The 26,507-nt window shown below is 38.8% G+C and overlaps 1 protein-coding gene and 1 pseudogene across 1 annotated transcript in view; one reads left to right on the top strand and one right to left on the bottom strand.

The window, feature by feature from the left end:
- The window catches only part of PATJ (PATJ crumbs cell polarity complex component), a 368,066-nt gene that overhangs the window by 222,756 nt on the left and 118,803 nt on the right, over positions 1-26,507 (top strand). The window contains exon 29 of the mRNA XM_047084721.1: positions 20,971-21,062. Within this exon, the coding sequence (XP_046940677.1) occupies positions 20,971-21,062 (92 nt within the window). The remainder of the gene's footprint in view (positions 1-20,970; positions 21,063-26,507) is intronic.
- LOC124515713 (cell division cycle-associated protein 3-like) lies at positions 14,176-14,980 on the bottom strand (annotated as a pseudogene).

Raw genomic sequence — 26,507 nt, 5'->3', positions numbered from 1 at the left:
TTTATGTTAATACATTTGCCTCTGAAAGTATGTCCCAAAGGGAAGCCATTATTTTCCTCAATAGCTCCATGTATCATCTTAAAAAACTAAGAGAATGGAAACATGCACAGACCGGTTTCTTAAGCATTTATAACCCATCTTCTCATGTGACTTTTGGCTGTAGGTCAGGGATGATGGGAAAAAAATTTGTGTGGGAAACATTTCCCTGGTTTCTTTTTATAGCTGAGAAAAATTTTGATTATTTCTCTATGATATGCAAGGAATTTGTATAGTGCATGATATCAAATCCAATGTGCTTTTTTTATGGTTTATTTATTTATGTATTTAAAAAATTTTTTTTTAATGTTTATTTATTTTTGAGAGAGAGAGAGACAGAGAGAGACAGAATGCAAGCAGGGGAGGGGCAGAGAGAGGACACGCAGAATCTGAAGTAGGCTCCAGGCTCCGAGCTGTGAGCACAGAGCCCGATGCAGGGCTCGAACCCACAGACCATGAGATCATGGCCTGAGCTGAAGTCGGACACTCAACCGACTGAGCCACCCAGGCACCTGTTATTTATTTATTTTTGAGAGACAGAGCACGAGCAAGGTAGGGGCAGAGAGAGAGGGGTACACAGAATCCGAAGCACGCTCCAGGCTCTGAGCTGTCAGCACAGAGCCTGATGCGGGGTTCAAACCCACAAACCGTGAGATCATGACCCGCGCCAAACTCTGACAGTTCACCAACTGAGCCACCCAGGTGCCCTAAATCCAATGTGCTTTTGAACCAAGAGTAGGAAATTGATTTAACGATAAATACCAGAAAAGCTGAAAGCCAATGTTAAAATAGCTGTTCTTTGGATATTGCAGAGCAATAGATAGTAGAAGGACACTGCATTGTGTGGCAGGCATTCAGAGTGGGCTTTTAGATTACACTACTAGGTCTCTGGGCTAGTGCAAATCTTGTATATTTGCTTACCCACCCACACTCCATTTCTTTTTGTGACTTCTCTCCCTGATGAGGTAAAGTCATCTGTGTCTTGATTGTTTTTGCAACTCCACCATTTATTCCCGTTCTCTCTCATGACTGCTTTGTTGCTATTGTTGTGTCACTACTTTGCTGCGAGCTTCCTTTTATTTATAGTTGATCTGACTTATTTTAGGCCCCAAGATGAGGCTGATTTATAGGGAGGAGAAAAGAGCTTGGTCGAACGTGCATTGTGCCTTCTTTGAAGTCAGAAGGTCTGCTTCTTTACCGGAGCCTGTCTGCGACTGATTTCTGGCACGCCATTCACCAGCAGTTTTCTTGCTATGGGACTGCATTGTTACAGTGCAGGAGCAGCCAGCAAGTTCTGTGGATCGATGGCCCAGTTCATGTATAAAAGAAATCTTACGTTAAGCCCCCAGAAGACAATGTGATTAAATCTCAGCTTCTTTACCCTTTACCACGATGCTGGTGTGGGGGCTCTGAATTAATTTCAAAAGGCATTAGCATATAATTACCATGTAGACTGGAATGAGACTTGCACCAGAGCATTGGCTTTCCCTGAGCAATTAGTCCCAGAAAATACACAGGCCTGGGCATGGCGCTGTCCTATGAATATAGGATTTATTTATAATCTCCCCTACAGTGCAAGTGTGGGAAGAGAGAGTGGATAATGCTGCATGGGGAATTGGAGTGATTTGTCAGGTTAGAAAATCAGCCAGAAGCAGCAGGGTGGGTGGCACAAGACCTGCACAGTTGATTGGGCCAACCTGGAGAGCTGCGTCTCATCGGCCCCCACGCCCTGCGCCACAGAGCACGCACATTCCCTTTGGGACATTTGCCTGCAGGATAACCAAAGCTGAATGTTGTTATTTTTCACGTGTCTAACATGTTTACTTAAGAGCCACTACAAATAAAAAGCACAATACTTCCCATATTTGCCAGGAATGAAGACGTAGAACCACAAGTGAACTCGGATCTTACTGTCTTGTTATGTTTATTTCGTAAGAGAAAAAAGAACAGAAACCATAAAACTTCAGTGACTGGCCCAGGTACTCATAGCTGCTTTGTGGCAAAACTCCTACCTGAGGGCTCTTACCACCTCCCTGGTCTCAACACTGGTTCTTCGTCCTCTGCTTGTTGCCAGTGAATTATTTTTGAAATGTTCGGAAGACTTAAATGTGATTTAGAAGTGCAGAAGGGTACTAAACAAATCACTAGCCTTTGTGCAGCTGCAGATAAGATTCTAATTTTCAGTCAAGTTTCTGTCACCTTAGATTGGCTCTTTTAGATTATTGCCATACATGGATGTAATTTTATGACATGTGCTTCTTTTTTTTATTTTTTTTTAATTTTGTTAAATGTTTATTTATTTTTGAGAGAGACAGAGACAGAGTGTGAGAGGGGGAGGGGCAGAGAGAGAGGGAGACACCGAATCTGAAGCAGGCTGCAGGCTCTGAGCTGTCAACACAACCCAACGTGGGGCTTGAACTCACGAACGATGAGATCATGACCTCAGCCGAAGTCAGATGCCTAACTGACTGAGCCACCCAGCCACTCCCTGATGAGTGCTTCCTAATGCAATAATTATGCCCTAAGAGACCTCATGTAATAAAATATCCCATTGGAGAAACACTAGTTTGAGGAGCAGAAAGAAGACTAAAGGAAAGCAAAATTGCAATATATTTTTCCTAGTTTTATTAAGAGATAGGTTCATAATAGCTAAAAGTGCAAAAATAAACTGACCAAATTTTTTATCGTGTCAGTGGTTTCATGAGTGTTAAAACATATTTTACATTCTAAACAAGTAATTTATTATATGTCTGTTATTTCTCACTGCACTTGTTGTTAAAACTTTACAAAAATAAATACTTTTAGCAGATCCTGAATATAACCTTCCCATATGCATAGCTAAAGTGACCCCATTTGGGAGCTCTTAAAATAGTCTAGAGCCCAATTCACAACTCTGAAAGTCAACAGAAGAATATGGTCAACCTCACACATAAAGGGGCCTCTCCTGTGTGTGTAACATTTTTTCTTTCTTCACAGTGCAGCCTCCTGGTTATTACAGCATATAATCAATAGCTGTCTGTGTCTCGTTAAGTCATCTTTCCCAAGTTATCTATTGTATGATATCCAATATGAGTTACAAAAAGATGTACTCATTAAGAGAACATTTGGGGTAGGAAAGCGGTATTAGCAATTGAGTTCACATCGAATACTTACGGTTTTCAAGTCAGTGCTAAATACTTTATGTGCATTATCCTAACTTTTATAACAAACCGATGAAAGGTGTTATTTTAATCCCCATTTTACAGATAAGGAAACTGAGATCTGAAGGGGTAGAGTCAACAGGCAAACACTAACTTTTTCTGACTCTAAAGTTCTTACGTTATGTCATTGTGGATTAATCATGATTCTAAAAAGTAACAAGTGGGGACTCTTGGCTGGCTCAGTCAGTAGAGTGTGCGACTCTTGATCTCAAGGTCATGAGTTTGAGCCCCACGTTGGGCAAAAAGCCTACTTAAAAAAGTGGTAAGTAAATTTCTCATCATTTTGTAGTTTGGGTAGATTAGATTAATGCAGTTATTCTGGTGCCAGTTCAAAATATCTGAAATAGTCTCTCACAATGCAATACCATGTTACTCTTTTTATCTTCTTAAAATTGAATGCCACTTTGAATTCAATAGAAGAATGCAGTCAGTGAAATTACAGCCATCTCTCAAAAATCAAAGAAGAAAAGTAATCTGGTTTTGAGGTTATTCTTGTCCAATTTGAGAGCTTCTCTGAACTTCATAATTTAAGAGCTTTCCCCCTCAAAACCATTGTAAAGGTAAGGTTTTATTTTCAGGCTGCAGGAAATATTATGTAAGACCTAGCTCATATTGGGTGGCCTCATTTTTCTCTGTATTTCTTGCATGAAGTCTTAGAACTTTATCTCTGCCCTTTTAGTTTCTGTCTCTGGCTTGTTGGGGGAAGAGTTTTAATTATTTAGTCACACTTCATTGTCTTTATACTGCTGAAATATTTGGGCTAAAAGTCTATGTTCTTACTGATCTTTGAGAGGAATGACAATCATTTAATTTTTATTATTGCAGTCCTCATTATCACTGTACAAAAGCTTTATGTGAGATTTCTACAGTGAACCGCATTATCTTAAAATCAGAGATAAAGTGCTGTGAAAGAGAAAGTGCCATGGAAGCAGAAAGTAAAAATGTGAGGATAATCAAAGAAACTTAGATTACTGTGAAAAGAATATAAAAAAACAGGGAAGGGAACGTATGCTGGGGAGAAAGTTGCCATTTGAAATGAATAATTGGTCTTTAGCAGTATGTCTCAAGACTCTTCTTTCTGCAGTTTCCCCTCAGCTCTTACATGACTTGTTGGGGTAATTCTCCAGGTCCCTGTTCCCTGCTTTTTCCAGTTTCTTCTCTACCTCCTTCCAGTCCTATTCATTGCCATCATAATGACCATACTGAAATGCAGTCTAGAAAGATATACTCTTAGATTATGGCCAAGGGTCTCCTTATATCAACCTCAGCATATAACTTATGCCTGTATTTTGCTCCATTTGCACAATGGAAATTTCTTGTAGTCGCTATGAAGTCTTGAGGCATGAAGCCTGAAAGAAAAGTGTTAATGAAATTCTTATTCCGGGTTTGACTTCCTAACGATATCAGACAGCTGCTTAAACTTGTCAAAAATGTGGTTGTATATGTTTTAATTATAGTTTTTAAGGAGTAGGCCTAAAATCAGTAATCCAACCTGAGAATCAGATGTTCTGCTCCAAAGAGTAGCCATCAGCCTATTTCTCATTATTTAGAAAAAAAAACTTTTAGTGTTTATTTGTTTTTCAGAGAGAGAGAGAGAGAGAGAGAGAGAGAGAGAGACAGACAGACAGGGACAGGGGAGGGGCAGAGAGAAAGGGAGACACAGAATCCCAAGCAGACTCCAGGCTGGGCTGTCAGCACAAAGCCTGATGCGGGGCTGGAACTCACGAACCATGAGATCATGACCTGAGCCAAAGGCAGATGCTTAACCAACTGAGCTACCCAGGCGCCCCATATTTCTCATTATTTTAAGTCAGGAAAGTTGATGCATTCATTACACATGAACCCCAACTCCTCCTCCCGCCAATTTTCTAAAATGTTACTGAAACGCAATTAAAAAAAAAGTGCATGTAAATAACACAGTCATGTTAGGATATGAAGTGTGGACTGTCACCCAACAGTATGATTGCTAACACAGTTGCATTGTGTACAATAACACGGCTTCCAGTTCACTACAGCAGCATTCAAACTGCACATCCTTCTTGCTGCTAGTGAGTATGGTTCCAAACACCGCTCTCCGATTCTGCATTAGGAATATGCCCAGAGACTGTTCCCTCACAGCATCTCATTTAAAATGTTTTGCTCTGTATTGGGGATGTAGATACAAAAGTTTCCTATGTAAACATTTACTGAAAAATACTTTATTGAGAGTATATGCAGGCCCTATGAACTTTGAGTACTGAAAATCAGAAGGTATTCTATTGGGAAAACCTTACCTGGAAAGTATACCCATATGTGGTTTTCCTCCTTTTAAAAAAACTCTTAGCATCTATAAAGTAAGCAGAATTATGTAATGAAAGCCTTCTGTAGAGCTATCACACGGTTCACCAATTATCAACACTGTCATTTCTGTATCACCTGTACCTCCATATGTCCACACCTATGCAATTATTTTTATAGTTGAAAGGGAGGGATAAAATTTACAGAAAAAGAAATGCACAGATAGTCTCTAATTTTGACAATTATATACCCCTGAATAATCCAAATATGTATCATTTTTGTCTCCCCAGAAATTGTTCTCATGTACTTTCCCTCTGGAATCTTTCATTCCCATCCTGGGAGGCAAACACTGCATTGATGTTTGGTTTTGTTTTCCTTTCATGGGTTTTTCCTATTCTAGAACTTCACATATATGGAATTATACAGTATGCACTCTTTTGTGTCCAGCTTCTTTGATTTCGCTTATGATTCATCTGTGCTGTTGCATATATTAGTAGTTTGTTCCTTTTTGTGGCTGAATGATATTCCATTGTATAACTACCACAATTTCTCAGTTTACCTGTAGATGGACTTTTGGATTTTTTGCAGCAGTGACTCTGGAAAGAAACATTTGTGTGACAGGTCTTCCTGAGGACAACTGTTTTCCTTTTTCTTGGATAAATATTAATGGTAAATGAGCGGGACACAGAGTGGTTGTGTGCTTAACTTCAAAGAATCCGCCACACCTTTTGTCCAAGTAACTGGGCCATTAAACATTCTCACCAGCAGTGTGTGAGCATTCTGGTTGTTCTACAACCTTAGCTCCTCTGGTCAGTGTGACTTTAATTTCCTTTTTCTTTTTTAAAGTTCATTTATGTATTTTGAGAGAGAGTACACGTATAAGCGGTAGAGAGACAGAGACAGACAGAGAGAGAGAGAGAATCCCTAGCAGGCTCTGCGCCATGAGTGTGGAGTTTGATGTGGGGCTTGAACTCACAAACTGTGAGATCATGACCAAAGCCGAAATCAAGAGTTGACACACAATGGGCTGAGCCCCTCAGGCGCCCCTACATTTTCTTGTTGACTGATGATGTTGAACACTTTTCTTGTTTAGCAGCCCTTCAGATAGATTCTTTTCTTTTATAGTTACTGCCCTAAGAATCTTGGCCTACCTCCAATAATCGCAAGTAATTTTTTCTATATTTTCTTCTAAAAACTTTATGGTTTTAGCTTTTATGTTTAGTTCTGTGATCCATCTTGAATTAATTTTTATGTGTGGTGTGAGATAGGATTTGAGGTTTATTTTTTCCGTGTGAGTACCTACTCGTTCAAGCACCATTTGCGAAAAGACTTTTTTCCCCTATTGACTTCCTTTGCGCTTTGTCAAATATGAAATTACCATATAACTATGTGTCTATTTTTGGACTCTCAGTCCTCTTCTATTAATCTGCCCATCACGCTGCCTTGATTACCATATCTTTACAGCAAGTCTTGAATTAAGGTAGCACCAAGTCCTCATTTTGTTATTTTTTGAAAGTTGTTTTGGCTCTTCTAGCTCCTTTGAGTTTCCATATGAATCTTAAAACCAACTTGTAAATTATTAATTTTTTAACAAAGTCAGCTGGGATTTTGATTGAGATTGTATTGAATCTATAGTTTAATTTAGGGAGGCTAAACTTCTTGACAATATGGAGTCCTCCAAATTATGAATGTGATATTCCCATTTAATAATTTTCCTGAAGTGTTTCATAGTTTGCAGTGTAGAACTTTTGCATTTTCAGGTAAGTGTATTCCTATGTATTTTGTATTCAGTGCTCTTATAAGTGGAATTTTTATCTTTTCATTCTTTTTTGTTGCTAGCATGTAGAAATACAATTGATTTTCATGTATTTGTATATTGACCTTGTATCCTATAATCATGCTAACCTAACTTTTTACTTCTAGTAGTTTTTTTGTTGAGTCCTTAGCATTCTCTGGAGGTAACTGATCATTCATCCATGTATAGGGAGTTTATTTCTTCCTTTTCAATCATTATGACCTTTATCCTCCTTCCTTCTCTCACCTTCTGTTCTCTCTCTCTTTTGTGCCCCTAGTCTCAGAAGCCATTTGGTGTCGGATGATTAAATAAGACCTTAGCTGTATGTAGGTTTTTCATAAGCCAAGGAAATTCCTTTCCATTTCTAATTTGATAAGAGGGTTTTCCATTTAAATTACAATTTGACATTATATTTTGTCAAATGCTTTGTATGCACCTGCTTAGGTTATCTATATATGTTTTTAAATGAAATTTAAGTTATCACACAAAAAGACACTGACTAATGGCATTGTTCAAACTCTTTATCATAATATTCAAAATCATTCAAGAGATATCTTTGTTTTTGGCGGGTGGAGGGGTGGGGGATGCCTGGGTGGCTCAGTCAGTTAAGCATTCAACTTCAGCTCAGGTCATGATCTCATGGTTCATGAGTTCGAGCCCCACGTCAGGTTCTGTGCTGACAGCTAGGAACCTGGAGCCTGCTTCAGACTCTGTGTCTCTCTCTGTCTCTGCCCCTGCCCCTGCCCCTGCCCCATGCACACCCTGTCTCTTTTTTTTTTAATGTTCTTTTTTATGTTTTTTTAATAATGTTTATTTATTTTTGAGAGAGTCCGTCCACGTCTGAGCGAACACATGAGTAGGGGAGGGGCAGGGAGAGAGGGAGACAATCCGAAGCAGGCTCCAAGCTCTAAGCTGTCAGCACAGAGCCCGACACGGGGCTTGGACTCACAAACTGTGAGATCATGACCTGAGCTGAAGTCGGACACTTAACTGACTGAGCCACCCAGGCACCCCTCAGGAGATATCTTTAACCTTCCTTTCCAGCTTCTGCCACTGCTTCACTGTTCTGATCCAGCTATATTGAACTACTTAAATAAGTCCTCAATACAGATGAGTATTTCCATCATTCCATTCTTTTGCCCATGTATTTTATTCAGTATACTTGCATAGACGTTTTAAAGACCTAGCCCAATTGTTTTAGCATAAGTTCATGACATTATTTTTCTTACTGCCCTAAATAAAATCAGATATCTCTTCTTTATATACATTGTTTAAATGCTTCTTAACTTTAGGTAATTGACTTGAAATTCAAAGGTGAAGACGACAGAATGGAAAAACAAGTATACTAGCTATTATTTGTTAACAGTACTATTTTTATAAGAGAGGTGGCTTGTAATACCAGTTCTATTTTTAACTAACTGTTTTTCTCAGATAAATCCTTTAATCTCTGTTGCCATCTCTTAACTGTAAGATAGAAGAAAGGTCAATAATACCTTTAAAAATCTTTCAAACTTGGGGCTCCTGAGTGGCTCTCTCGGTTGAGCATCCAACTCTTGATTTCAGCTCAGGTCATGATCTCACAGTTTATGGAATCAAGCCCTGCATCAGTGAGGAGCCTGCTTGGGATTCTCTCCTTCCCTCTCCCTCTGTCCCTCCTCTTCCTTGTACAGGCGTGTGCACTCTCTCTCTGTCTCTCTCTCTCAATAAATTAAAAACAAATCTTTCAGACTTAATGTTGTCTGAATCTGTGATCTAAATGTTTGCTCCTCAAACATCAGCATATTAATTTAGCCTAATGAATTTCTGATCTCTATTCTGGGGAACGTGAAACTGCAAATCCTTTCTCAAAAATGTTTACCAAACAAATCTCTTTAGCTCTCAACCAAGCAACAAACAAAGTTGCTCTCAACCAAGTTTGTGTATCAGACTCATAGGAAAGGTTTGCCTAAATAACAACCCTTCACCCCATCCTCTTAGAGGATAACCTCCAAAGGTGGAGCCTAGGTGTACTTTTAACTAGTCAGTATATAACAAATCTTATTAGGAGTCTAGATATGAATTTTTGCTCCTGTCATAGAAGGACATAAGATGTGCCCTGGAATCCACAAAAAGCAAAGGGAAATGGTCCGTAGTACTTCCTGCCCTTCAACTTGAGTCTCTGTCTCCATACTGTCCCTTTTAAATGCCAAGAGAATAGGGGCTGTGACTGGAAAAATTAGGGCAGGAAAATAAGGTGATTTTTGAGCTGAAGGCTCAAAGTTTTGCACAATATTTAAATATAATTTAAAATTATTTTGACTCTAAATTTTATTTCCCATCCTTACTTATGTTTCTGGCTATGACTCAAAAGTATTAGGTTAGCAAATAGATTTTAATTCTAATTGATTCCCTAACATACTAAGTTGTCATAAAGGTGTTACTTCTTATTGCTACTTTTGTCTTTCTAACTTACAGATTATGCTTTTTTATATGTTTTTAAAATAACGTGTAATCATAAAAAATTATAATGGTTTAGGTAAAAGTAATAATCTTCCCTCTTTTACCTTTGTAATACTACTCCTCTAGAAGTAACCCCTGTCAACTTATCATCTTTCCTCTTGATCTCATGCACAGTCACATACATTGTGCAAACAGATTTTAAAGTTAATTAATGTACACAAACAGGATCATAATTCGCATACCTTTTTTACTGAATGATATGTCATTTATGATATATATTATTTAGATGTCAGTACAAATAATACTATAACATACTGCTGTATATGTCTTTGTGCAATTGTTTGAATATGTGGCATAGAAAATATCAAATTATCTTTCTTCGGTGTTACACAAAATTTCTGCTCCTCTAACAGCTTGTAAAAGAAGTTGTTTCCCACCCGCCAAATCTAGCAAACACTAGATGTAATCAGACCATAGCCAACCTGCCAGATGCAGGGGTTTTTTTTTAAAGATTTTTTTGTTGTTGTTTATTTACTTTTGAGAGAGAGACAGAGAGAGTGCTAGTGGGGGAGGGGCAGAGAGAGGGAGACATAGAATCTGAAGTAGGCTCCAGGCTCTGAGCTGTCAGCACAGAGCCCGACGCGGTGCTCGAACTCACGAACCGTGAGGTCATGACCCGAGCTGAAGTCGGCCGCTTAACCAACTGAGCCACCCAGGTGCCCCAGATACAGTTTTTTAAATTGAATAAAAATTATTTACTTATATATCATACATATACACATGAGGAAGTGACCGAAAGAATAGGACTATACTCTGGTGAGGCAGTTTTTAAAGTCAACACTTGGATTTTTATCTGCCTTCACCACTTTAGAATGAGAACTGGGTGCTGGGAAATTATTTTGAAGAGGGAGGAAGGTAGTTGGGCTATGGGTGATTAGGACGAGTCTTTAGCAAAGTAGCAGGAGTCCCATAGCATGCCACCCATTCCAGCCTCAGACCTGCTGGAAAGAGGCTCTGGGATCAGGACATGCAAGCTTGGATTCTGGTTCTGCAGGTGTCTTACCTAGAACCCTATACAAGTCCCTGAGTTTGAGTCTCAGTGTCCTTGTTACAGAAATACCGGAGCATCTGCCTTGCCGACCTGTCATGCAGAGCAGTGTGACAGTGCCAGACTGTCTGTGAAATATGCTTTCAAAGCTATCAAATACACATGATCTAATCCTGACTCTATAGGCTATAGGACTGGTTCACTGACAAGATTTGTGTCAAAAATAAAAAATGTTTTTAAAAGAGAAGCTGGAGTTGGGAGGAGGGGAGTTAGGAACTTCGATGAAGTCCTTTGATGATTCACTGGGTTTGTGGCTACATCTGTGGGAGCGTCTAGGAAAATATTTTGAAGGCAAAAGAGAAAAAGTCTAAAAACAGAGGGAATTGGAGTAGAGCTCTAAGTAGATCATCATATGAAAGAAGCAAACGTTAAGCTGAGCATTTCTAGTCTTGATTCGTAGCGTGTACCAATTCTTGGAAGAAGGAATTCTAGGTCAGTGGTCACCTGAGTCTGTTTGCTTCTGTGACTAACAACACCACTAATGCAGGTAGGTTGTAATGCCTCAGCCTCCTAGGGAAACACGATTCCTTTGCAATATTAATGAGCTGTTAAGAGAGAGATTATACTTCTGCCTCCATTTACATATTCCTTCCTATTTTGGTCAAGTGAACCAACCTGTAGCAATTGGGGCAACTTCCACAGAAACACTGAAAATCAGAGCAGCACATAAACATATTTCTCTGCTCACTTCCTTGAAGTCAATATTTTTCAGAATTTTCAAGGTTTAGGATTCAAAAGAACAACCTGTTTTGGGACAGCTGAGTGGCTCAGTCAGTTGAGCTTCCAACTTCAGCTCAGGTCATGATCTCACAGTTCGTGGGTTCAAGCCCCACATCGGACTGTGTGCTGGCAGTGCGGAGCCTGCTTGTGATTCTCTCTGCCTCTCCCTGACTTGCGCTCTTTCTCAAAATAAATAAGCTTTAAAAAACAAAAGAACATGCTGTTTTCTGAATATATCAAATTTAGGGAGATGTGAGCTACGTATTACTATTACTTTGCCTTTAGAAGGTGTTCCAGTTTCATTAGATTTGTTTGAGAGAAAATAAATCTCATGCATAAGCCTTTTAAATGGCTGTATTCCTTTGGGAACATTGTACTTCACAAGAAATAGATTACAGTGAAGTTGCCTACCTCATTTCAGCACTGCATCATTAAACTGAGTCCTTAAAACCTGCTCCTTTACCCAAAGTATTAAATTATTGGAGCTTGATGTGTATTTTTTGTCTTTTTGAGAAAAAAATTAATGTGACAGTTTTCTTCAGAAATACTTTTTCATTACAGTGAAATTGTTTTCATGTGAGTTTCCGTCACTTTCCCTGTTCCATCGCTAGCCTTGGTACCTCTCTCTTTCCTTCTCCCATGTGCAAACCTGAAATGGTGGTTTGGAAAGTGAGGATCATTCTTCATGGAGGCTAGTGCCCAAAATTTTTGGAAAGGGAAAGTATTCTACAAGGTCGTCTTTGAACAGGACCTGTTTACTTCTATAACACCCCTACCCCAAAAGCTATACTAAAGTACCTGTGTTTCCTAGAAACTAAGACCTGCAGTTTTTTCCCTGGCCCTGGTGCTCTTCCTGCTGCTCACTTCCCCCTGTGCCTGCTAGGTTTCTGTCTGCTCAAGACCAACCCACCCATCTCCAAGAAGAGACAGTCACTTCTTGCTTTATGCCTACATTCATTATGCCAAAGCCAATTGCAGGTTTTTGTTTCCAAGACTGTTAACTTACCGGAGTACCAGCTGCTCGGGTGCAGGGACCATATCTGACTGAATAAAATAATTCCTATAAAGTAATTTTCAGAGGATCTGGTACCTGGAACAAAGCTGGTACTCAATAGCTGTGGTAATGATGGCAATGAAAATTCCTCTATCCTCATCACTTACACTACGACAGTTGAATAAATGAGTAAATGGATGGATATAACATATATCTAATATACTTTTATTGGAATATTTCTTGGTCTGGCGTTTCTATTTATGAGGCCCTATTAATTGGATTTAAAATTTCACAGGATTAAAAATGAGTTACTTAGGTTAACAAGACAGGCTTTTGGACTCAAACAGATTTGGCTATAATTACTGGCTATAGATCTGTTATATTGGTTAAATTCCTTAAACTTAATATACTTCACTTTCTCCATCTGTATAATTAGATGATAATGTATTCCTCTACTGATTTGTGTGAGACTTAAGTGAAATAATGTATTTAAGATGTGTGTATATGCATGTGCCTTGTGTGTTGTAAGCATTTATTAAATGGTATTATTACAAAGTAGTAATAAAATATCAATATACAGAAACAAACAGGAAATCACCTCAAATCCCACCAATCAGAGATATCATCATTGTTGACATTTAGTATATACTCATGGAGCTTTTTTTAGACTCAGAACTTTTACATAAATGAAAATAATGTGATAGATAACGTATTTTGTCATTTACTTTTTTCACTCAGTAATTTTATCTTTTTTAAAATATGTATTTATTTTGAGAGAGAGAGAGAGCAAAAGCAGAGAAGGGGCAGAGAGAGAGAGGGAGAGAGAGAATGTCAGACTCCACACTCATTGTGGAGCTGACTCGGGACTCAATCTCATAACCGCAGGATCATGACCTGAGCCGATTATCAAGAGTCAGATGTTTAACCGACTGAGCCACCCAGGTGCCCCCAATTTTATCTTCTTATGGCAGTGGATCTAGGTCTGTGCCATCCTTCTTCACTTCCTTTTAATGACACAGTTTTCCATTTATCAACGTAACGATAGAAAATATAATAAAACTTTTGTTGATGAGTGTATAGTTTTTTCATTTTTTTCTCTATTATAAGTATAGCCATCATAGACATTTTGACTCCCAGATTTTTAATCTTTTTAGGATAAACTTTTAGCAGTGAAATTATTAGATTAAAAATTAACCTATAAAAAGTCTCATCAATTATACTTACTGTTTTTTCCTACATGTGTGTTATACTCAGTAAAAGAGTTTATTAAAGGAAAAAGTTAACCTATAGATTCCAGTGTCATGAAATATAAGCAATAGAGTATATTTAAAAGTAAAGTAGGGAGAAGGAGTCAGTTTTTTCATTATCAGGAGTTCCAGTTACCTGAACTCTAGCTCCGTGTTTTGGTTTTTTTTTAATCACTTTCTTTAATATACAAGAAACACACGAGACACAAATAAAGGCTAAGAAAGTGCTCAGTCCTCGAGTTGGTAGTTTAGGGGGAGCTGAAGACAACGAGCCTTTCCTGTCTCCCAGGGAAAGAAGGGCTGTGAGGACACAACATCACCAGGCCCCTGGTGAACCCGGCGCTGGGGCCACACACGGCCTAGTTCTCCACCAAGTTTGGAAAGTGCTGATTTTCCTTGTCCTGGTCCTGGCCCTGCTCCCACACTCGGCCTCCGGTTTCCAGAAGTCGTCCAGTTCTCAGAATGGCCCCTTCCTTTAGTGCTCTAGCATTTTCACTGAGGGGAGGAGGCCGCTTACCCTGTCGTGGTGTCAGAGTTCTGGGGGAGTTGTCATCCTGTAGGATGGTGAGGGGAGATCTCCCTAGTACCTTGCCATTTCCTTTCTGTCTATTGTGCTTAGAACCTGAAGATCAGGGAGTCTCAGGGTCTCTTAAGGGCTTGTCTGAACCCTGGCAGGCCATGGGGGGTTGTGAGGGCTGTCCTGCTTCCTCCTTGGAGGACACCTGCTTGAGGGGAGCTCAGTCTGGCTCCAGAGTGGCATCCGGTCCTCAAGGGAAAACTGGGTGGCCAGAGGCAAGTCCAATTCAGAAGGTGAAGTTGCCTCTAGGGGCAGAACAGGCTCTGGGGGAAGATTCGATTTGGAGGCTTCTGTCTCAAAGACTTCGTTCAGCTGTTTCACCAGTGGGCTTGGGGGTCTCCACTGCCAGTCTTCATAGGTGTCCATGCAATGCCAAGGGTAGGAGAGCGGGGATCTGAGTCTTGGGCCTCATTAGGACCCTCCAACTGCTCTCCTGCTGGTAGGGTTGGCTGTAGAGAACTCTCCATCTGGATGGGAGTGCGCAGGATGACGGCACTAGGTGAACGCGGGTCCGATACTCGGGCCAGAAGCTTGTTGTGCTGTGGAAACCAAGCCAGAATGACCGGGGAGCTCTTGGCTGAGCCCATCTCAACCAGGAGAAATAAGGTGGGGTGGGGCGGGGCCTGGACCAGGGCAAGGAGGGGACACCAGGCCCCAATTCCTCTTTGGGATGCACAGAAGCTCCTAGCTCAGTTTTTTAATAATAATTTTTCAACTGTTCAGAATAAATCCCTCTACTTCAATAAAAGTATGGGCAAAGGTGGTGTTGTTGGGTATTATATTATAACATGATATTCAAACCTCAGGCAAATCTGTTGCTTGAACTAAATTTTAGTTTTTTATAATTAATATCTTTAATCCCAGCTTAAGTTAATTAACTTTGACTTCCAATTTGGTAAGTTTTTTGAATAGATTTAATTGAGTTGCTCTCCAGCATAAATTTATATTCATGTTCAGTTGAACTATGGAAAATTGAGTGATATTTTTGAATAATTAATTTTAGTAAAATAAATCTCATTAAAGACCTCTTAAGTGAAAGTTTACATAGTATAACAAAAGGATTTACATTCATTTACTTTTGCTGAATCTTGCTGTATTAACCCTAATTCGACTTCTTCTACAAACTGTAAAATAATGCAATTAAATATCCAATCTTTGATACCAAAATATAGAGAGTTTACCTCAAAAGAGTGCTTTCTGGGTTTTTTTTTTCCTTCTCCACTGCAGTAGCAGAAACCAATTTATGAAGGGAAATATAAATCCCATTGAAACCCCGTTATAATATGACTTCTGAGTTTTATAAAAACAGATGTTTCTTATTTAAGGCTATTGTCTTCAGTATCTAGGGCTGCTATCATTTGCCCCTGTTCTCATTGAACTAGAAATTAAGAATTTAGGAAAAGATGAGTTAATTTACCCATGATAAAATATCAGTGTCTTTCTGGGACCAGGACCCCCTGAGCTTGAGATCGAAGTTACTGACCATGTGGAGGTCTCAGAAAGCCCTTTTTGTCAGTATTCAGAAGAGGAAGCCAAACAGATAAGAAAATCAGAATTGTAACTCAAGAGCATAGAAATCTCCTTGGGTCAGAAAGCCTTTTTCCTTTGTCTACTTTCTTTTCTTTTTGAATGCCAGGATAAATTACTATGTGTCTGAGAGAGCATAAGACTAGGAGATAAAAAGAGGTATATCACTTGAATGTATAAATTAGTATTTAGAAATAGGGGCCCCAGATACTGTATTGGTGGAGACTTTTTTGATGGGAAAGAACAGAAATTAGTTCAAGGTGATTTAACCAAAAAGGGGAGAACGTATTGCAATAGTATGGGTGTCCGTCCCAGAACCTGGAGATTGGGTTGCCTGGGGACCTCAGGAAGTGATGGCTTTTCCTGCTCCTTCATCCATGTGGCAGAATATGGCCACCTCACAGAAGCTCAGAAAAGATGTGGAGGATCGTTACGAGTGTCACTCAACATGCATAAACTGGACTGTCCCAGAAGTAGGATATATGGTTATTCTTGAGTGGAAGAGTTATAGATCTCAGCTATTAAGATAATAAAAAGATAATTTAGGTGTAATGGGAACACTAAATCAGAACTTAGGACGGTTCTTCCCACCAGTAAGAATAATAACAAAAATAAGGACATATCTAAATAATTTATTACTCTTTTTCTGTATCATTGAGTCACCTTCAAAAGGAGAAACTTTGGGAAAGGCACTTCTCTACCCCCTCAGTTTACTGGAAGTAAATAGGAAATGATAATATTTTTTCTAACTTCTTGATAATCTGAATGATCACTCATATTCTAAAAGAATGGGAGCAGTATTTGCCCCAAAATGAAATATTTTAGTTGTCTTCCTTTGGCATGAGTCAGAAAAAATTAAAATGGTGATCAATCTATACAGTATCTGTACAATGAAAAAAAGGGTAGTAAGTATATAATATTGTTCAAGTTGCAGTTTGCTTGCACGAAGAGAAGTACAGTCTTAGGGGACTCCACATTGCATTTCAGACTTGAAAAGCCTAGCAGTCAACTCTCAGGCATTTCCTCTGTACATTGTGGTAAGATGCTTTGATTCCGACTTCTGTATCTCAAAGCTCTAGGACCTACGATGGTAGGTCACCACATCCTCCTGTTCCCACTCAGAGTTTATTTAACAGACATCTTTATAAAGATGACTTTCAAAATCATCTGATTTTTATGTGCACCATACAGATGTGACCTCTAGGTGTGCTTTAGGATTATCATCATCTGATGAAAGTACATAATACCCCAGTTGCTCTGAGATTTAAATGAGATAGTGTGCCTAAAGAGCTTAGGATAATGTTTGGTACAGACTAAGCACTTGATAAATGATAGCTGTTATTAATTAGAATTGACCTGAAAGACTTCCAGGAGGTATAGAGTGCTTTCTTTTTTGCCTGTGCTATACTTAGAAGATGCCCTACATCTGTTGTTTAAAGAATAGTGCCCTCAGAGAACAGCAGCTTCTCAGAAATAGAATAAATGACAGTCTAAAGTTAATTGTGCATAAAATGCATCATATTCTTTCTAATTACTTACTGAATTTTCTCTGGCGTGTGTTTCCTTTAGTGATGAAGAAATACAAAAACTGCTTATGCAGTTGGAAGCTGTATGTGCCTTTCATTTAAGTAGTGAAATTGTTGTATATTAAATAAGATCCAAGAAAACACAAAAGAGCCCTTCCTGTCTTAGAACTCACAGGCTACTAACGTATTTCTGAAGTCAGAAGAGAGACTTTGTCTTAGATTTTTAAAGCCAGAGATCTGCATTTTCCTTTTTGACATAATCCTGTTAAATCAGGTTTCACTCTGTGTTGAGTTTCTTATTCTGTTCCTGGTCTTGCACTGCAGAACCGAGTTTCTCCAGAGGCCTCCAAACACTGGCAGGAGCAGCTACCATAACAGTAAATGGCACAGTTGTTGGCACTGGAAAAAAACATCCACAGCAAGCAAGCAGTTCCGCCTTTCTACAGCCAGAGCCTCTGAATATTCACAAACAGCACCATGAAGACATAACTGTAGATTTACTCTTAGATAAATTAAAATTAATGACCTGCTTTCTTCATTTGGGCTGTAATTTTTCCCTCTTAGAATAACAGTACCATACATTTTATCCTATCAAAGTGGAAGATCACAGCTAAAAAGCAGGCATATCCATAAAGATGAAACAGCTCAATTTTCTGTATGTTCAAGCTTTTGCTAATAAAAAAGACTTTAAAAAGAAAAAAAAAATCCCTTTGAAGACTGGAGCCCACCTCAGAGAAAGCATAGTAGCAGTTGATTAATGAAAGAGCCATTTGCATTCAGGGCTCTGCAATTTTGGATGTCTTGCCGAGCACCGCTGTGTCCAGGCTACGCCTGGCAGGCTGGCAAACACCAAGTGGAGGACATGGTTCCTGCCCTCAACAAGTTTTGCCCAGTTCAGTAAATGCCAGGTGTCTGCACTGATGCTTATCACCTGACAAGGATTGGCTTGACCGTGTCAGGTGAGGCATAAGCGCGACAAGAGAACATTTTTAAATGTAGTGCCACAGGATTCAAAGACGGGAAGATTTGATAGGTCTGCTTTCTGAAAGCAGAGGCCAGACACGGTGGGGAAGACATTCGCAAATAATTACCTGAATGCCAGACTTTGAGTCACGCATATTCCACATGTCATCTCATTTTTGAGTTGTGATTTAAAAGATCCGTATTTGTTGTTCATTGTAAATGGAAGAGATTGAGAAATACGGTTTGCAAAAAAAAGTGATCATGGCAGACATACTATTTTGTGTTTTTTTTTGTTTTTTTTTTTTCAACGTTTATTTATTTTTGGGACAGAGAGAGACAGAGCGAGCATGAACGGGGGAGGGGCAGAGAGAGAGGGAGACACAGAATCGGAAGCAGGCTCCAGGCTCTGAGCCATCAGCCCAGAGCCTGACGCGGGGCTCGAACTCACGGAGCGCGAGATCGTGACCTGGCTAAAGTCGGATGCTTAAACCGACTGCGCCACCCAGGCGCCCCCAGACATACTATTTTGTAACCAGGTTAGCACAGTTGGACATTTCCTATGTCATTATTCTTTTTCACATGACTCTATCATTACATGACTTAACCATTTTTTCCCCCTTATAATGAGTTAGGTAGTACAATGTAAATATAAGAAAAATAAAACTATGAAAACATTAGGAGAAAACCTATAATTTAAACGGTGGGCACCTCAATACACACACACACATACACACACATATATACATATACATTTTTTTAGAACAGCAAAATTGAGAGGAAGGTACAGAGATTTCCCATATGTCCCTTTTAGACTACCGACATCCCTCTCCAGAGTGGTACATGTGTTATTGTTGATGTACCTGCATTGACACATCATCATCTCCCAGTCCATAGTTTACATTGGGGTTCACTCTTGGTGGTGTACATTCTGTAGGATTGGACAAATGTATAATGGTATGTGTCCATCATTATAGTATCATACAGAGGATGGACACATTTTTAAATACATGTTATTAAAAAAGATAAAAACCTTAACAGAAAAGATGAGTAATTTTGAACACCCCCAAAATAATTTTTGGTATTAAGATTATTATAAATGAAGTCGGTTAAGCGTCCAGCTCTTGATTTCAGCTCAGGTCATGATCTCACAGTTCATGCGCTGATAACGCAGAGCCTGCTTGGGGTTCTCCCCCCCGCCTCTCTCTCTCTCTCTCTCTCTGCCCCTCCCCTCTCACTTGCGTGTGTGCTCTCTCAAAATAAATAAGTAAACATTAAAAAAAGATGATTATAAATAAAATTTAAAGGCATTATCTCATGTAATTCTCACAACAGTTTTATGAAGCAAGTGCTTAAATTCCTTTTAAAGAAGAGGAAACTGAGGCACAGAGAAATAGTGTGGAGATCAGTGGGTTTCTGGGAGGTTATCTTGGTGAAGAATAAAAGCTGATAGAATGAGGGACATAGTGAGAAGGTAGTTTCAGTTTAGTCTCTGCAACAGACTTTGATGTACATCCCCACGTTACCACTTCAAGATGATGGATGAGCTTCATTTCAGACAGCTCCCTCCTCTGTTCATTTCCATACACTTTCTCATTATAACTGCTATGACAAAAACCTTTTCCAGGTATGTCTTCGAACACAAAATTTCAGAGGCCTCAAGGACAGACCAATGCTAATTACAAAAAACTGAAATCCCTATTTTCTATTCCTTATATAGTATATTGTACTGTCTCTTAAATAGACAGTTTCAAGGCCTCCGTTAAATTGGGACAGTATAGATCATTAACTAGTTATTAAAGAGACAAAGGAGAAAAGCCAAAACTGTGTGAGCTATTATCAATTGGATGAAATAAAAGATTGATTATGACTATCATCATAGTTTATCGCTGGAAAAATCTGGAGTAAAAAAATTTAGAATGTCAATGTTTTTAGAGCATATTTAGGCGAACTCAATCAAGTTGAAATTCCACCATATCTTGGATAAGAGCAGATGGCTCATTGATTGTGTATAGTAAAATGTTTCCATACAATTGATCTAAAATTTGATTTAAAATGGGGATAGATATTTACCTCCTCTGGAGTAACAAAATTTATGCTATGTAATAACCTTGACACATTTACAGAATCGTGTTTAATGGGCCCTCCAGAGGTCTGGTGAATACCACAGTTTAGTCTGTTTTCTACATTTTTTAGAAATCTGGAAAGGCTGTAGGAAATATATCTGTCATAAAGTTTTTACATTTAGCTCAACTACTGCTCTCTTGAAGTTTAGCAAAAGGTTCAAGGACTATATGCTCTTTATTAACTGCATTCAAAACTGAATTTAAGGGATTTTAATAGCTATTTGGAATTAGTATTTTAATCCATACTACAAACAATGTTAAGATTTTTTAGCATTAAAGAGCCCTACATGGATCCACTTAAACATGAATGGACTTCATTGTTTAATTCCAAGTATATACACATATATTTGTATAAATGTATAAATGTATACATGTATATTTTTATACAAACCAAACATATTGCATTTTTACAAGTGCATTTTATTTTTTCCCCATTAGATAAACAATCAGATCCTGTATGGAAGAAGCCACCAAAATGCATCTGCCATTATTAAGACTGCCCCATCAAAAGTCAAGCTGGTTTTCATCAGGTAAGATACGCACACACACGCATACATCTGGTTTTCTAAAATTAGTATCTCTTAAAAAATCTAAGATTTCTTCTGGAGGTGTTATTATTTTCTAAGACTATGTTTTATCTTTGGTTTGTCTAACAAAATCACCATATCCTAAAAATAGATTGTCCTTTTTTAACTGTCACTTTAAGGAACATTTGGATTGTTTCAATTATGAGGCTTTCTTGTTATTTACATTTCATATGATAGAACTGGTAGTTGAGGCTAGTATTTGTATTTTGGTTTTTAAATTTTCTTCCTTTCCTGGAGCTGGTTATCCGCTCTATAAATATAATAGAGTCTTCTAACTTCCCTTCCTCCTTTCACCATCATGTGGTACATTTGCTGACTCATTAATGTCTTCATCAAAGAATACGCAGGAAAACAGAACCCAGAAACATTTTAGGAGCTTCATATTAAGAGTGCTGGTGTGGGGTGCCTGGGTAGCTCTCAGTTAAGCCTCCAACTCTTGATATTGACTCAGGTCATAATCTCACATTTTATGAGATTGAGTCCTACATCAGGCTCTGTGCTGACAGCATGGACCCTGCCTGGGGCTCGCTCGCTCTCTCTCTCTCTCTCTCTCTCTCTCTCTCTCTCTCTGCCCCACCCACACTCATGCTCTCACTGTCTCTCTTTTTGAACTTAAAAAATGTATATATCAAATGCTGGTGAGAAATCCCGAGGGGAGCAGATGTGAACTCTGGTGTCTAGAGTCATGTGGTGTGTTTGGGGTTCCACATTTTCCCATATCCTGCGTACTACCTGACTGAGTCCTTTTGGCATAAGTAAGTCAGAACTGGGAATTCTCGTTGGTGGTATTTACTATTGCCTCATCAGCAATGGAATGTTTGATTCCTTTTATTGGATCAAAATGACTGATAAATCAGAATTATCACTCAGTGATGCAGCTAACCCTGTATGTTAACTGTCACTCTGTTTCTTTTCCTTCTGGGCCTCAGGTATCCTCTATAAAATGGGAATAATAAAGCACCTACCTCATTCACTGTGACATGTCAAAAATCTGAAATGTTGAACACTTTCTCGCATAAAGACTGAAAGAGTGTTAAATGGCATTCTATGACATTGATGATCATTATTCCTCTTCCTACTATTACTAGTTATTTGTCTGTAAGAGCTATGCATTCCTAGGGACCACTGGGATTAAGGGGTAGTTTTATTCCCAGATATGGACACTAATGTAGGTGACTGAAATATTCCTTCCCATGCCATCACTTCAGCCTCACAGGGTGTTATTGCTGTTTTGCTCCTGAAGAGATCATACATTGGTACCCTTTTCTCCCACTCAGCGGCACTTCTGGGTTTCCAGGTTTTAGTCTTGCTTCTGAAGGGCGAATCCTTTCTCCTTCTCTTCTGTCTTTGTGTGTTACGCCAGCCTTCCTCTGGCTCACTCACCTTGAAGTCTTATGTGAGGTACCAGTCTCCTTTTTGGGTTTCTCTGCCCTTCCTGTTGCCAGAGGTTACAAAATTGGAGTTAGAGGCTGAAAACATGAACAGGCCTGAGGAAAGGTCAGCCGCTCAGAGATGAAGGTGTCCATCGACAGACATCCACGTAGGCTTGACCACTTTGCAGAGAGTCATGCGAGGATGCCACAAGCAGGCACACACAGCCCTCACGGGTGTCTGCACTTAGTGCTCAGCACATGTTGACCAACCACTGCAACTATTATGGTTATTAACATCGCCATCACCTCTTCACCATCTGTGGGGCTTTTATCACCCATTCTGGGTCATCCCACTTTAGAGAGAGCAAAAAGATAATTGAATAGGATCCAAAGGAAACCATCTAATGCAATTAAGTAGTTGGGAAATAGAATCCTCCTCTTTCAAAAAAGAAAGGTTACATGATTTGAAATTGTTTAGAAGATAGAAGAGAAAGCTGAGGAGAATTCTAATCATAGTAATAAAGCCCCGGTAATTTAGTGTGTGATGATTTCAATTTTGATTGTTCAGAGGAGATCAGAATCAAAGAAATGGTTTGTTCAGTGAATTAATGGTGTAAGCATGATTGAGGATGTCACGGAATACTTATTTACTGGAAGGGATTTTAAGCAATTTGGAAGTATCAATGTACATTCAAAACATGCAATCTAATTATGAACCTTTCTTAAATTATAGTGCCTAGCACATTGTCGACATTCGAAAAGCTTTATTAAGTTTCCTTGCAGCTGCCTCTAAGCAATTCCAGATTACTTATTCTCCAAAGGTAACAATCATATAAGTTAGTTTGGCTGATTTTGTGAATTTAAAGATAACAGAAAGATACATATAGATCAATTTATTATTTTACAAAATAATTTCTTTCTCATACTTAAGTCCCTCTCTTCAGTACTTTCCCAAATAATCTAAGTTGGGGCAAGTGTCTCTATCTTTCTGAATAGAGAGAAAAAAGATGTAGGCGTGATTCTGAATAATCTATTGTCCTATCCACTTTGAGACTGTAAAGGAAAATTAGTTTAAATTGAATCAAGACAGATGTATGCACTGCTGGCAACCTTTTGTTTGAGTCAATAGGTATGTATTTGATAATTTGTGTGCCAACATTTTATTAATTAATGCTGCCATTTCCATAAGAGAAGGAACTATTCATCTAACAGAGAGGTCTTACCTAAAGTGACGAATTCTTTCCTAAAGCAAGCGTGAATGATAATTATAAGTGATAAAAAGAGGAATCCCTGATTCACTTGGTCTGGGCTTGAAACCCAGCTCTAGAATACCCCAAGTATATGAGTTTGGTCAGTTTCCTGATCTGCAGTATGTAGATAATATAGCTGGCTTATAGATTTTTCTAATGTCTTAACATATATAAATTGCCTGGCAATATGGGCTCAGCAATGTTTGTTGCTATGGTGATGAAGATGATGATGGTGGCAGAAAAAGAGGAGGAAGTAAGAGGAAAAAAAGAAGTTAGGGATAAAGAAAGAGGAGGAAAAGATTAACCACTCCTTCATATATATTTTGTATCATTCCAGAATCTGGAATATTTATTTCGAGTGAAGCATATTCACAATTTAAGAATTTTAATTAACATCATAATGATAAAACACTTAGAAGAGATAGCTATATAACTATATATATATATATATATATATATATATATATATATATACATAGCTATCATTATATAAAACTTTTTTTTTGGTGGGGGGGACAATGTGTGCACGAGTGGAAGAGAGGAACGGAGGGAGGGAGGGAGAGAGATTCTTAAGCAGGCTCCATGCTCAACGTGGAGCCCAACATGGGGCTTGTTCCCACAACCCTGGGATCATGTCCTGAGCCAAAATCAAGAGTAGGACACCCAACCAACTAAGCCACCCAGGCACCCCTATATAAAACCATTTCTGATAAAGGTTAGGATAAGAGACAAGGACACAGCCTGCCTAAAACATCTCTTTTAGTCCTGTGTCTGCTGCTGCTTCTCCCCTTATTCTCCCTTTTTTATTTTATTTTTTTAAGTAGCTCGACGCCTAGTGGGACTTGAACTCACGGCCCTGACATCAAGAGCATTAAGAGTTGCATGCTCCACTAACTGAGCCAGGCAGGCACTACTCCTCCTCCTTTGAAATGATGACCTGATATTCTAACAGGGAGAAGAGTACCATTTAATGAAAGAATGTATAAAGAGAAATCTAATTAATGTGAATTAATCCCCATGTCAATAAAATATAATAGATTTTACTGAGGTGAATAATATCAGTGTCAGAATATAAAACACTTAAAGAAATAAAAAAATATATGTTATTGCTCATCCACTGCATATGTCACCAGTGGGGGTATAATGGTGGACTGGTGTCCTATTTAAATATGGTAACCTGTGCATTTTAGATGCTGCTCAACCTATCCTCTCTCCTTCAGGCTGATTATCTAGTTCATCACTCAATTAGATACATTTTTCTTTTTTTAACATTTATTTATTACTGAGAGACAGAGACAGAGCATGAACATGGGAGGGGCAGAGAGAGGGGGAGGCACAGAATCCGAAGCAGGCTCCAGGCTCTGAGCTGTCAGCACAGAGCCCGACGCGGGGCTCGAACTCACAAACCGCAAGATCATGACCTGAGCAGAAGTCGGACACTTAACTGACTGAGCCACCCAGGCGCCCCACATTTTTCAACCTCTGTCTATAGGTTACCTCCTTTACACTATTGGTACGAGAACCCTTGTTGTGCCTATTTGGGAACCAAATCTTAAAGCAGTTAAATACTGATTTGCTATCGATTCAGGAAGTTAGCACTTAAAGCACCTCAGCACAACAGGTGCAATTATACTTTTAAGCTGCCTAACTTATGCTATATAATGTTACTTTAAAAACTGATGCTTATAAATTGTATTTCTTTATAGGTAGTGCTTCTATTTGGTAATATTGCCTTCCTTAGTTTAAATTATTGATTCTCTGTGCATTTCCATTATAGAGAAATTTTTGGCTTGTATGCCTCAGCAACTTTTTTCCAAATTTATTGACAATTGAGATAAAAATGGGAACTAGCCACAGATTTCAGAGTATGATTAGCAGTAATCACAGAAAGCTGTTAAAATATGCTGCAGGCAACATTTTAATTAACTAGGGCCTTTAGTCTATAGTGATACACATTTGTGTGATCACGTCCTTGTCGTATTCTTTTAACACTTGTATTTATTCATATACTAATTGACCTTTAATTCACAAGAGGCCTGTGAGTCATTAGTGACATTAGCAAGTTGCTGCTGCTATGTATACATGACTTACATAATCACTCTTCCCTCCCTTTTTCCCCCCAAATTAGATTTTGGACAATCTGGTAATCATGTACTTGTGCCTATGATGCACAGGGACTCTGGTATACTAAATTATTCCACAATGGATAGTCCAGATGCATTTTACAATCTCGAATTCTTACTATGTACCACACATTTCAGTTCTGTGGGTTTTCCTATTTGACATTATCCCCTCTACACAAGCACTATAACTTAAGTACAGGAGGAGAGCTATATTAATACAAGAAAGAATGAATTGCTGTATTTGGCAGTGCAGGGATCCAAGGAGATTAATGATCTTGCCTGGAGCTCTTGTCATACCTTCCCCCACTACTGAAAATTAAATGTCATGTATAACAACTCACTCTCCATTACTTAATTACATGTGGAAAATGTGTACTGTTATAAAAACTCCTGGGGCTAGGGGAGGCCAAGTGAAACTGAACCCCATGGAAAGATTTAGTGCTGGCTGTCAAGCCCTACTGACTCAGAGTGGACTCACCGTGGGAGCTACCATACAGTATCGATTGAGCATATGTCTTGTTTTTGTCACTAAAAATATAGGGTGGCCTGTTATCCTCTGGCCATATCCCGAAAAGATGATATTGACTTGAAATTAATGTGAATGTCACAGTCATCTGTGGGAGAAGTCCATCTGAAGAAGTG

The sequence above is a fragment of the Lynx rufus genome, unplaced genomic scaffold (genome assembly GCF_022079265.1).
Source record: "Lynx rufus isolate CCGP_SWC_20201006 ecotype Redwood Valley unplaced genomic scaffold, mLynRuf1.p SCAF_2, whole genome shotgun sequence".
NCBI lineage: Eukaryota > Metazoa > Chordata > Mammalia > Carnivora > Felidae > Lynx > Lynx rufus.
This window is presented reverse-complemented; position numbering and strand designations above follow the sequence as displayed.